The following is a 14,367-nucleotide window of genomic DNA, read 5'->3' as shown; positions in this document are numbered from 1 at the left end:
CATTCTAACTGATGCTTGATTTTGGGTAGCTAAGTCCCTCTGGACTCATCGTCGCTTCCTCGCCCCTTTCGACCCCCTGCTTCAACACCTCTGTGTTCTCCAAGCAGTCTGTTTGGTCGATGGAAAGACAGATTGCAACTCCCATGCATGGCCTCTGCCATCGCGTTGTAGGGTTTGCACCAATTTTGTTCTCCTTAGCTTCCTTGGTAGCAACGTTCGCTTACTCGACCTTGTCCTCTGACTTGTCGGGCTCCCTTAAGCGAATATGAGCTCTGGAGCAGTCCAACTCTCTAGCTGCTTCGATCATACCTCTGCATGATCAAGTCCCTCCCATGGAACTCACTGGTACTTGCATTCGAACTTTTCCCTTGGTGGAACCCAGCCCCCATATGCTGATGACCAAGGTTTTCATCCGATGCAAAATTCGGTGCACGCCCGGAAGACCCGCCTCTACGGTACCATGGCCTTCACTCCTTGAATCCATAGCCCTTCTTGCCGTCGTGTTGTTCACCAAAGCGGAGCTCCCAGTAGCTCCCGATCATACCTCCATATGATCTCATCCCTCACGGGACACTAGTCGTGTGTATCGCATTGCCACGAACTGTTCCACCACGATCCGCTGCACCATGTCGCCTCCTGGTGACATCTCCATTCCATTTTGATCCTTGTGGAATAAACTCGAATTGTGAACCCTCCATGTGTGGCCTCTGCCAAAACATCGCAGGGTCTCCTCCACCTTCGATTTTGTTCGCTCCTCTGGCAATCGACCTTCATCCACCCACTCTTGGGTCACACCTAGATGAAGCACTGCTCTAGGACAGTCCGTCGCCTAGTAGCTCCCGAAGTCCACCGACTTCGCTGTAATTTGTGCACCATTGCCTGGATCCTGGGCCTCTGCCCCTACCAGCACAATCTCCGCTGCGCACCGCTTCCTTCACGGCAACTTGAATGGCAACACTGTGGCATATTTTTCAAGAGCACCCGCCTCTGCGTCCTCTTGCCCTGTGCTAAGGCCTTCTGAACCCAACTTCGCCTCCGCAAATTGAGTCGCCTTAGTTCCTCCCTCAAATGCTCCTCCGAGATAAGGTGCATGTGCCCTGAAGCTCCCTTCGTCTTTGGCACCATGCAAGATGAGTCCACTCCGTCAGAATGAAGGACCCATGGAACAACATGATCCTGCTCTTGCCTCTGCAAGAGCTCATGTCCTTGACCTTGTTGAATCTCGGATTTTGATGATGAAGTCAATTGTCATTTGTTGTCTAATCTATGTGTTGAGATAAGTGTGCAGGATTAACTACGATGAAAGATAGACAAGCAGCAGGAGTTGCGCCGGAGTCAAGTTAATGATCACGTTGGGAGTTCGAGAGTTCGACGGAAGTTCGGACGGTCATCGGTGGTTCTGCGAGAACAGATCCGAGAAGTCCAGAAGCTTGCCAAGCGAAGCTCGTCGGAACTTGCCAAGTGGATCGTCGCAAAGTCCAGGAGTTTGCCGGAAGTCCGCAGGAGCATCACCGAGGGTTCATCGGATGATCGACGGAAGTTCGCCGGAAACTCGCCGGAAGGAGCGATTGACGCACCGAAGCAAAGCTGCAGAAGTTGTCTTAGATTTAATCGTAGTTAGCACGTTGATTAAGTTGGAAAATGGGAGGTGATCCCATTGGCTTAATCTTGGGGCAATTGGGCCCTTGAAAGACTGAAATTAGGCCGAATGGAATGAACCATTCGGACCCTGATTGCACCAGGAGGTGCAACCGCCCAGGCCAGGAGGTGGCACCGCCTGGGCTAGGCCTCCCAGCGAGACTGGGCGGTGCAACCTCCCCAGCAGAGAGGTGGCACCGCCTGAGCTCAGTCTTCGAGCTAGACTGGGCGGTGCAACCTCCCTGACAGAGAGGTGGCACCGCCTGAGCTCAGTCTTCGAGCAAGACTGGGCGGTGCAACCTCCCTGGCAGAGAGGTGGCACCGCCTGAGCTCGGTCTTCGAGCTCTGCAAGGCGGTGCAACCTCTCCAGTCAAGAGGTGCAACCGCCTGATCCCAGAATTCCGGGATTTGATTGTTTTGAGCTCCAAATTTGAATTGGGTTGGGGCCTATAAATTCCCCACCCATTCAGCACTGAAAACATATAGACCTACACCGAAATCTTGATCTTTTCTGTGATTCTAAGAGCTCAAAAGTGTTGTAAAGCCTTTAAGTCTCCTCCTTCTGTTCTTTAAGTTTTCAGTTGTAAAGTGAGGAGAGAAAGGTCTGTAAAGGTTGTCTCCTGAGCCTGTCAAAAGGAGAGAAACTGTAAAAGGGCAGTTTGGCCTTCGCCTATTGAAGGAAGGCCCCTAGTTGACGTCGGCGACCTCGTCGGTGGAGGAAGCCAAAAGTGGAGTAGGTCAAGGCTGACCGAACCACTCTAAATCTCTGGTTTACGTTTATTTTTTAGCACTTTATCATTACTGCAAACCTCCTTCATTACTACTGCTCTCTGCGCTTTCACGAACAAGTTCTAAGTGCTGTTCTTCCGAATCTGCATTCAGACGTAAATTCGTATTTTCGTACATTACAGTTTACGTTTACGTTTGATTCTGCAGAACTGTCTTCCGTGCTTTTACGAACGAGTTTCTTTGCAGTTTACACTTACATTTTGATCCTATTGGTAACTGCAAACTGTCCTCAACAATTTTACGAACGAGTTTCAACATTTAGACGTAAAACTGCATTTAGACGTAAATCGGCTTTCCTCGCACAATCATCAGATCTCAGTTCACGTTTACGTCTTGATTTCAACTGCATACTGCCTTCTGCGAGTATACAAACGAGTTTCAAAGTTCAGACGTAAATCTGCGTTTAAGACGTAAATCTGCGTTTAGACGTAAATCTGCGTCTAGACGTAAATCTGTTATTTGCATATTACTTTTTGAGCTGTACAACAGCAGCACATTGTCTTTATACTTCTGCTTAAACTGCTCCTAGACGCAAATTGTGTTTAGACGCAATCTGCGCTTAGACGCAATCTGCGCTAAGACGCAAACTGCGCTTAGACGCAATCTGAGTTTAGACGCAATATGCATTTAGACGCAAACTGCGTTTAGACGCTAACTGTGTTTAAACGTAAACTGCACTTAATCATAAGTAATCTTAGAATCGGCTTTTGCATCAAAATAGTCTTTATCGAACGAACGCAGCTTTCGTTTTTTAATCGCTGAAAAATATCCGCTGCACTAATTCACCCCCCCTCTTAGTGCTCTCGATCCTAACAATTGGTATCAGAGCCCGGTTAACTCTCAAAAGGATTAAAACCCAAGAGAGATGGCTTACGCCGGAAACCAAGAGGGCCATTCCATTACACGTCCACCCATGTTTAATGGGATGGACTACACCTATTGGAAGACCCGAATGAGAATCTTTCTTATTTCTATGGACATTGATCTTTGGAATCTTGTCGAGAATGGTTTTTCAAAGTCTTCTCTTCCAATGATCGATTGGAATGATTTGGAGAAGAAGGCTTTCGCTCTTAATGCCAAGGCTATGAATGCCTTATTTTGTGCACTTGATAAAAACGAGTTTAACCGTGTTTCAACTTGTGAAACTGCGTTTGATATTTGGCACACGCTCGAAGTGACCCATGAGGGCACAAGTAGAGTAAAAGAGTCAAAAATCAATTTGCTGTTACATTCTTTCGAACTTTTTCGGATGAAACCGAGTGAAACCATTGGCGACATGTTTACCCGTTTCACGGATGTCGTCAACGGTCTAAAAGGACTCGGAAAGAGCTTTTTGGATTTTGAGCTTGTTAATAAGATACTAAGATCCCTTCCTAAGAGTTGGGATCCTAAAGTCACCGCTATTCAAGAGGCAAAAGATCTGCGAAATTTCCCTCTTGAAGAACTAATCGGGTCATTAATGACCTACGAAATGACTTGTAAAGCTCATGAAGAGCAAGAAGACATCCTTCCAAAGAACAGGAAGGATATGACACTCAAAACTTCAGAATGCCACTTGAGAGAAAACTCAAGTGATGAGGACTGTGATGATGACTTGGCACTTCTAACAAGAAAGTTTAAAAAGTTCTTTAAAAGAAACAAGTTTAAGAATGATGCAAAAAATAAACTTGAACCCAAAAAGGACCAAGTAATCTGCTATGAATGCAAAAAGCCAGGACACTACAAGAGTGATTGTCCCCAAGTCAAGAAAAGAACAACAAAGAAGAAGGCGCTCCAAGCAACATGGGATGATTCGAGCGCATCTGAGGAAGAGGAGTCCAACACCGAGCAAGTTGCTCATTACGCCTTAATGGCCATCGAAGATGAGGTAACAAATTCAATAGATGCTGATTTATCTTTCGATGAATTATTAAATGCTTTCAATGACTTATTTGACGAATGCAAGAGTATAAGTAGAAAATATAAATTGCTGAAAAAGATGCATGATAGTCTTACTTGTGAGTTTGATAAGTTAAAAGTCGAACATCATGATAGTTTAAATTCATGTATCAAATGTCATGATTTAGAAACTTTGCAAAAAGAAAACCTGCTACTCAAGGACACCTTGAAGAAATTCGAGGTTGGTAGCAAGTCATTAAACATGATCCTTGCAAACAAGGGTCACATTCCAAAAAGGAGCGGAATTGGATTTGTGAGAAGTCCTCACCAAAATCCAACCACCTTCATAAAAGGCTCCATCTTACATGTTCAACACCAAACCAAGTGCAACTTTTGTTGCAAATCTGGATACAAGACACATTGTTGTCCATTCAAGAAAATAAGTCCAAACAAACTAATCTGAGTTCCTAAAGGAACCATGACAAATTCTATGCAACATGATAAGAAATGTAGATCTATTTATGATCATCCCAAAAGCAAATGGGTTCCTAAAGATCATCCCTTCCTATAAAAACATTAAAATTTTAGGCCGGAGCAAGAAATAATATTCTGCTCCTTGACTCTCGATGGTCAGAAACCAAGAATCAAAAAAGGAACTCGCAACGCTTAAGTAACAAGTGGAAGTTATGAAATCACAAATACGATTTGGATACAACCTTATTAGAAACATATGATATCCAAATTCACATACCCCCTTGATCTTCAAAACCCGTTAACACTATCATCTACGAATTAATTCTTGTATCATGAAGAAACTAAATATGTCATGATCTTAAAAGGGATACCAAACAAACTATCAACATACGTATGCACGTTAAAAGATCTATCTTGATCGTACAAGAGCTTCTTCCTTAAATAAAAACTCATACGAAATCATGTAACAAACATTAATTGCTCTGAAACTCTCCTCAAGGCAAAGGCTCCCTGATCAAATCATATTAGGTGCTCACTGGCTGCAGGCGGTGGCACCTCTCCAGCTGGCGGTGGCACCTCCAGCTATCACGGGTTGCCAGAGGTTGCACCGCTCCAGCCAAAGGTGCAACCGCCCGCAACTCTGCCTTTTTAAACCCACACTAGGGCCGGCTATGGAACCGACCCCAACTCACTCCCATTTCCTCCTCTACTCTTCCAAGTCTCCTCCATTCCCATTTCACTCCTCTAAGCCTTCCAAATACCTCCCATTTCGGAGCAAAACATCAAGAATCCTTCCTTCTCTTGAAGATCTCACAAAGGTACTCTCGAAAAGGCTCTTAAATTCTGTTTTGTTCTTCATTTACTCTAGCTCATCATCATCCCTCTAAACAGCAGTAGTTATGGGATCTAGAAGATCCTCAAGGGACAAGGGAAAGAGGAGATTAGTAGAAGAGTTTGATTTCACTCTTTTCGATTCGAAATACCATGCTGAAAAATTTCCCTCTTTCGAACTTAGATGTATTAGTAAGGGAAAATACGTAGATCTAAATGAACTAAGAGACTTAGAGACCATCCAATGGTTTGCAAACCTAGGTCTACTTCCAATCTTGCAGATTAACGAACCCATCTATCCTAGGCTTGTTAGATTATTTTACAATAACATACAAATAGATGATGAAGAAAGGATGTCCACTTATCTTTTAGGACAACACATCACAATCACTGATAGGTTCATTTGTGATATGAAAGGCATTCCCATAAAAAGCATAGGACTCTACTTTAGAGGATCATGGGATGATGAAAGTATTGGAACATCCTATGTTGAAGCCTTAGGAACAATCTTTGCCAATCCTAACATAGCATTAGTTCCTAAAAGTTGTGAACATCTATTGCCTTTGAACACTAAGATACTTCATTATATCATGACTAGTATAATTCTTCCTAAACAATACCATCATGATGAAATAAGTCAATTAGAATTAGGAACTATGTACTCAATCATGAAGGGACATGACATCTGTCTTGGCTATCTTATTCAACAAAATATGTTAGAATTATCTAAGAAAGATATGATGCTCCCATATGGTGGTATAATCACAAGAATAATGAAAGCTTACGACATTCTAATACCACCAGAAGAAGAAGTAATTAAAGTAGATCGATTCAGCATAATAAACAAAAATCTACTTCACCGACTAAGATGTTACTATAGAAACGGTAACTGGGTTAGAATCCCTAGAAGGACTGATCACCCTCAACCTAAACCAGAACCGGAAACACCAGTATTTAGGGGTACTCAATCTCCTCTGACCCTTCCCTTTGAGGAAACACATCCAGTTGAGCAAACTCATACATCCATCGAAGAAATTGGGATTCGTATGGATCGATTCGAACAGAGACAAGAACAGATTGAACAAAGACAAGATCAAATCCTATCTGAGCTGCAGCAAATTCATAGTCAATTTGACTCCTTGTTTAGGCACTTTAATTTTCCACCTCATCAATGAACTTGTTGAACACCTGTTGTTGTTGTAAACTTCTTACTCACTTCTGATGTACTGGCTGTAAACATCTATTGTGGTAAAAGTTATCTCAGATTTTTATGGTATCATTACTGTTTGGTATGTGATGTGTCCAAATTAAGAATGTTGTGCTTTGAAACTAAAAGTTTTGAAAATCTTGTGTTTTGATTTCATTCGAAGAGAACTAGGAATGTTGATGTGTCCGAACAGATAAATTTGTTAAAATCATTTTCTTTCGGACTATATTGTATGATCAAATCACTTGATTTCCATGATTATATGTGAAAATCTGCAACAAAATCTTGTCCGAATGCATCTTATTTATGAAACAGATTTTCTCGTACACCTTCATGAAAATTGAGTTTCTGAAATAGATTTGATGAAGTGATTCATGTGTATGTATTCCATCCTGCAAAATCTTTACAATGGATTATAACACAAAGGGGAAGAAGTATTTAAAGCAATCTATGTAAAATTCCTCTATAAGCTTGCCATTATTATTTTCTGGTATCATAGTTACTATGCTTTTTGTTGATGACAAAGGGGGAGATATATATGAATTGATAAACACTGCCATGATTAGAAATACTATGAATGATGCTATAAACACTGCTATGATTATGCCATCCTTGCATCACCAAGAGATATATGAACATGTGCTAAAGTTTGCATTATGCCCTGAGTTGATATCTTATCATGTGAAGAAAATGCAAAACTTGCTAGAATATTTCAAATGTGTGCATCATGTAATAAGTTTCATAGCTTTATATGATAATGTTCAAACTACATGATGAATAGTTACAAACACAATCATACAAACTTATTGATGTATGTCAAACCCTGACATCATCCTTGAAGAGATACATCATGATGAGTATCATGATGGGAGTATTGATAAGTTTAACTGATCTAACTTATCAATACGTCACTTGAATTCTTAGGTCTTGAATTCAAGGTTGACTTATCTCAACTATGGCATATAGACAGGGGGAGTTAAGGATAACTCCATTATCAATTGATTGTCATCATCAAAAAGGGGGAGATTGTTGAATCTCGGATTTTGATGATGAAGTCAATTGTCATTTGTTATCTAATCTATGTGTTGAGATAAGTGTGCAGGATTAACTACGATGAAAGATAGACAAGCAGCAGGAGTTGCGCCGGAGTCAAGTTAATGATCACGTTGGGAGTTCGAGAGTTCGACGGAAGTTCGGACGGTCGTCGGAGGTTCTGCAAGAACAGATCCGAGAAGTCCAGAAGCTTGCCAAGCGAAGCTCGTCGGAACTTGCCAAGTGGATCGTCGCAAAGTCCAGGAGTTTGCCGGAAGTCCGCAGGAGCATCACCGAGGGTTCATCGGATGATCGACGGAAGTTCGCCGAAAACTCGCCGGAAGGAGCGATTGACGCACCGAAGCAAAGCTGCAGAAGTTGTCTTAGATTTAATCGTAGTTAGCATGTTGATTAAGTTGGAAAATGGGAGGTGATCCCATTGGCTTAATCTTGGGGCAATTGGGCCCCTAAAAGACTGAAATTGGGCCGAATGGAATGAACCATTCGGACCCTGATTGCACCAGGAGGTGCAACCGCCCAGGCCAGGAGGTGGCACCGCCTGGGCTAGGCCTCCTAGCGAGACTGGGCGGTGCAACCTCCCCATTAGAGAGGTGGCACCGCCTGAGCTCAGTCTTCGAGCTAGACTGGGCGGTGCAACCTCCCTGACAGAGAGGTGGCACCGCCTGAGCTCAGTCTTCGAGCAAGACTGGACGGTGCAACCTCCCTGGCAGAGAGGTGGCACCGCCTGAGCTCGGTCTTCGAGCTCTGCCAGGCGGTGCAACCTCTCCAGTCAAGAGGTGCAACCGCCTGATCCCAGAATTCCGGGATTTGATTGTTTTGAGCTCCAAATTTGAATTGGGTTGGGGCCTATAAATTCCCCACCCATTCAGCACTGAAAACATATAGACCTACACCGAAATCTTGATCTTTTCTGTGATTCTAAGAGCTCAAAAGTGTTGTAAAGCCTTTAAGTCTCCTCCTTCTGTTCTTCAAGTTTTCAGTTGTAAAGTGAGGAGAGAAAGGTCTGTAAAGGTTGTCTCCTGAGCCTGTCAAAAGGAGAGAAACTGTAAAAGGGCAGTTTGGCCTTCGCCTATTGAAGGAAGGCCCCTAGTTGACGTCGGCGACCTCGTCGGTGGAGGAAGCCAAAAGTGGAGTAGGTCAAGGCTGACCGAACCACTCTAAATCTCTGGTTTGCGTTTATTTTTTAGCACTTTATCATTACTGCAAACCTCCTTCATTACTACTGCTCTCTGCGCTTTCACGAACAAGTTCTAAGTGCTGTTCTTCCGAATCTGCATTCATACGTAAATTCGTATTTTCGTACATTACAGTTTACGTTTACGTTTGATTCTGCAGAACTGTCTTCCGTGCTTTTACAAACGAGTTTCTTTGCAGTTTACACTTACATTTTGATCCTATTGATAACTGCAAACTGTCCTCAACAATTTTACGAACGAGTTTCAACATTTAGACGTAAAACTGCATTTAGACGTAAATCGGCTTTCCTCGCACAATCATCAGATCTCAGTTCACGTTTACGTCTTGATTTCAACTGCATACTGCCTTCTGCGAGTATACAAACGAGTTTCAAAGTTCAGACGTAAATCTGCGTTTAAGACGTAAATCTGCGTTTAGATGTAAATCTGCGTCTAGACGTAAATCTGCGTTTAGACGTAAATCTGTTATTTGCAGATTATTTTTTGAGCTGTACAACAGCAGCACATTGTCTTTATACTTCTGCTTAAACTGCTCCTAGACGTAAACTGTGTTTAGACGCAATCTGCGCTTAGACGCAATCTGCGTTTAGACGCAATCTGCGCTTAGACGCAATCTGCGCTAAGACGCAAACTGCGCTTAGACGCAATCTGAGTTTAGACGCAATCTGCATTTAGACGCAAACTGTGTTTAGACGCTAACTGTGTTTAAACGTAAACTGCACTTAATCATAAGTAATCTTAGAATCGGCTTTTGCATCAAAATAGTCTTTATCGAACGAACGCAGCTTTCGTTTTTTAATCGCTGAAAAATATCCGCTGCACTAATTCACCCCCCCTCTTAGTGCTCTCGATCCTAACAGACCTCTGTCTAAGAAAAGCACTGTGCCTCTGCTCCATGTTCCAACTTCTCTGCTGGCTCCCTTCATGCGGCTTGGGAACTTCGCCAAGTTACACCCAAGTTGCTCCGCTCCTCGTTTTCGCATTGAGTCGATGGTGGCCCTCGCCCACCATTCCACGGGTCAGCCCTCCCTCGAGTCCGATCTCCATATCGACTCTAAGTGTGCCTTCATTTAAGTTGCTTCAGGTCGCTCCCCCACTTGATCTCGCAATGCATCCACCAATGCATTCTCTCGAGCGAGATCATGCGACGACTCCTCGCCGCTTGCTCAGTCCATCGAGCTTCGTGGAGTTGTTGTTTGTGAGGTACTCCTCCTCAACATGTGAAGTCCATCTCACATGATTCTCCCTCTGGAGTGCCGAGACTTATCCCTCCTGGATAACTGTCCCATTGGAGCAACATCTCTCTTCGTTTCAAAGACCACCATCCCCTTGGACTACTTCGATCTGCTGAACAAACTATGCATTGTTATGCCTCTTGCAAACGCACTTGCTAGATTGCGCCTCCACGTCAATACAGCCACCGCTGCACCCCTCAAGGCCTAGCAACATGCTGAACTCGTTGCACGCTTCAGCCTCCTCCGGACGTATCCTTCGCATGCCGAAGAGAAAGTTTCAATGCTCCATGGCGCCGAGTCTCGACCGCCTTGGGATGGCCACGAACATTCCATCGTCCGCATACAAACCCATGCATGAGTACCAACTTCTTCGAGTTAGCAATTCCCCTCACCTCTGTGAGCTTTGCATAACTCTTTTGGTCGTTGAGCAACTCATTTCACCTTGGATGGTCTCATTCTTGCCAAGCGCCTCGCTTGCCTAGAGCACCATCAAGTATAGTTGTCAACGTTGAGCCGTAGCTCAAACTCAGCCATCCCAACCTTTGTGCGCTCCAAATTCTTCCAAGCTTGCCTGTTCTCGTGGTGCCTCTTGCGCGAAGGGTTGGCCATTCCTCTGAATGCCAATCTCAGATGCCCGCTCCTCTGAGCGACTCTTTTCCCTACATCTCCATGCCCGTTTTCCCTCAAACGGTCGCGCGTGTGCTGACTGCCCGCAACGCAGCCCCGCTAGGTCCCCCACGTTTGCATGTCAAGTGTTTCTATGAGTGCTTGTCCCGCTCTGATACCATATGACACGGACTTAGCTGGTTTTGCCTAAGTCGTGCGGCACCCTTGCGTGTTCGTCCGCAAAGGTCAGCCTCCCCGAAGCCTCCCATTATCCCTTAGGACCTCCAAAAGAGAGAACGGGTTAGAGAGAACGCCTCAATCGGGATCCACAAGCAAACATGTCCGAAAAATACTTCATAGACAATGCAAATTACAAACAGACTTTACAAGCTCTGAACAGTGGCACAACAAAGGGTAAAATGGTCCATTACAGACCGAAAAGCTCTCTCACGTGTCCACATGACACAACCTTTATTTACAAGCCTAAAGAGGCCACCAACCCAACTAAAGTGGGACTATTAAGCCTTCGGCCACCCCTCTACATTTTGTACAAGGCATGAACATGCCAAAAGACACGGACAGATATAAGCATTACATCAAACATCCTGTTTCAAAGTTTGTCCGTGACAGAACGTCGGATTTCAGTTTGCGCCGATATTCTGGTTTTCTTCATAGCTGCAAACTGCCTGCATAGATTGACTGCAATCTTGCTTAGTATCAACTTTCATATAGAACTGTCCTTATCGTTCAAACGCAGCTTTCGATTTTAATCGTACAAAGTTATCCGCTGCACTAATTCACCCCCGCCCCCTCTTAGTGCTCTCGATCCTAACAAGGGCAGCGGCGCCTGCCGCCGTAGGGCAGCGACGCCTGCCGCCGCTGCTCCCGCGGGCGAAACCCCCCCCCACAGGGGCGGCCGCCCGGCGGGACAGCACCGCCTGCGGAGGCAGCGGCGCCCGAAGGGGGCGCCCACCCGTAGCGGCATCGCCGCCAGCGGGCATGCCGCCTACAGGCGAGGGCAGTGCCCTCGCCCCGCCGCACAGGCCGCCGCCGGCAGGGTGGCGGCGGCAGCAGCGAAAGGGGGAAAGGGCATTAGGGTTTTCTGGGCAAAAGACAGTTTTGCCCCTTGGAATTTGAGAAATTCCAGTTTCTGTCTTTTGTCCAAATTAGGAAAATACCCCTATAAATTCAGAAATTCCCTACATGTCCCTGATTTCAGAAAATATTAATTAATTAAAAGGTTTAGTTGATTATTATCTAGTTGTCCTACATGATGATGATTATTTATACATGTGATGTATGATGTGTGGACGGATGATCATGGACCGTGTGATGTGTGTACTTGTGATTATTATTATTGAGGTCTGCGAGCCTCCATTATATTTCTCATTTATTGTCGGGCCTGCGTGCCTATAATTAAGTTGTAATCACATGAGGAGGCGCAGCGGGAGCGTGGATGCGATAGCGGGACCCACGAGACGGACGATCGTGATGCATGGAGATGCATCAAGATGTCGACGGAACCGACGAGGATGAGATGGACGATCACAGGGCATGGAGATGCACCGTTGCACACATAGATCTTGATGTGAGTGATTAGGCCTACTGGCTCGGGCCTAATCACATTAGGTTGTGGTCCATGATCATCTGGTGTAATTGATTATACACATACTAGATAAGTATATATATTTGCATGCGATGTAGATATATATTAAATATGTATATGTGTGACATGTCATATTAGGATACCAAATCTTAGAAACATCTCTCGATAATATTAAGTCGGTAAACGTGAGGCAATTAGATTGACCCACGTGGCCTTCCATCGTTATAAGTAGTAACCGATTCCCGATGTAGGTTGAGTTGGTCGAGTCTCTCGAGACTCACCTATATCGTGATTCGCTATCTTGCTTACGACATAGAGATGTCACTGGTGACCTGAGGGCATGGTATACTTGGTCGAGTCCCTCGAGGGTATATCATCAAATCAGACTCATCTTGTAACGAAGGTGTTGACTTAACCGAGCATCATGGTTGGTCGAGTCCCTCGAGGCCATGGTGATTCGGAGGCCGAACAGGACGGGAATCACAAGGAGTTGTGATCGGCAAGAGTTGCCTACCTTTTAGGCTTAGTGTGATTGGTCGAGTCCCTCGAGGTTACACTAAGACGCTGATTGGATCCTGATCCCCACTAGAAGTCTGCCGGAGACTTCCGTTTCACGTGCTGAGGGTGTCGCGTGACTCGTTAGTAAAATAGTGGGAGTATATTAAGATAGAAGTCCATATCTTGATAGTTTATTTCTTACAAAATCTGCATGTTATTCATTTCTGCTGCATCTATATTTTCAGAAAATGTCGCTTTCAAATCCCTTACGTGACATACTTGATGTCAACCACCTCACTGGTCCAAATTATACGGATTGGTTCCGTAACTTGAGAATTGTTCTCACAGCGGAGAAAATCGTGTACGTCCTTGATACAGTGATGCCTACGCCCGAAGAAGGGGCAAGCGAGGATGAGATCGCTCGCTACGTGAAGTACATTGATGACTCCACTCTTGCTCAATGCTATATGTTGGGCTCTATGACTCCTGAGTTACAGAGACAACATGAAAAGATGGATGCCAGATCCATTCTCCTACATGTCCGCAAATTGTTTGAGGAACGAGGAAGGACTCAGCGATATGAGATATCTAAGAGTCTCTTCCACGCTAGGATGACTGAGGGGACACTGGTTTATAATCATGTCCTAAAGATGATTGAGTGGATAGAGAAACTCACAGGTCTAGGAATGGTCCTAGAGGATAACTTGTGTGTGGACATTGTACTTCAGTCCCTACCAGATTCCTTTTCATAGTTCATAATGGATTTTAATATGAACAAGCTTGAGGTGACTCTCCCAGACTCCTCAATATGTTGAGGGAGGCAGAGAGTACTATTAAGAAAGAGAAGCCAGTTCTCTACACTGGTGAGACCAAAAAGAAAAGGAAAGTAGAAAGATCCCTTAAGAAGGGAAAGGGCAAGGGCAGACTAGGTAAAGCAAAGGTTGCTAAGAAAGACCTAGTAAAGGACAAAGGCCAATGCTTCCACTGTGGTAAAGATGGGCACTGGAAGAGGAACTGCAAAGAGTACCTTGCAAAAAGGGCGAAACAAGAAGCTTAGTGAAGCTTCAGGTACATTCATGATCAATCTCCAATTGTTAGATTTTTGTGATAGTGCATTGGTATTGGATACCAATATTGCTTATCACATCTACAATTTATTGTAAATTCTAGCAAAGCCGAGGGGAGATTGACGAGAGGAATATTGCATAAAGGTTTGTTTATGCAAGACACTACTCCACATATCATGAATGTAAGTATCTAAGAGGAAACGAGAGGAGGTGAACAATGTATACCTATGACATTGTAGGCTAGGTCATATCCATGAGGGAATGATTCAAAAGTTGCTAAATGATGGAT

At 44.3% G+C, this 14,367-nt stretch overlaps 1 protein-coding gene across 1 annotated transcript in view; it reads right to left on the bottom strand.

The window, feature by feature from the left end:
• Positions 1 to 14,367, bottom strand: part of LOC135594717 (probable polygalacturonase) — a 47,334-nt gene that overhangs the window by 21,667 nt on the left and 11,300 nt on the right. Inside the window, exons 5-6 of the mRNA XM_065085185.1 lie at positions 9,929 to 9,954; positions 472 to 488 (exon numbers count right to left, since the gene is read on the bottom strand). Of these exons, the coding sequence (XP_064941257.1) occupies positions 472 to 488; positions 9,929 to 9,954 (43 nt within the window). The remainder of the gene's footprint in view (positions 1 to 471; positions 489 to 9,928; positions 9,955 to 14,367) is intronic.

This window comes from Musa acuminata, chromosome BXJ1-2, assembly GCF_036884655.1.
Source record: "Musa acuminata AAA Group cultivar baxijiao chromosome BXJ1-2, Cavendish_Baxijiao_AAA, whole genome shotgun sequence".
NCBI classification, from domain to species: Eukaryota; Viridiplantae; Streptophyta; class Magnoliopsida; order Zingiberales; family Musaceae; genus Musa; species Musa acuminata.
This window is presented reverse-complemented; position numbering and strand designations above follow the sequence as displayed.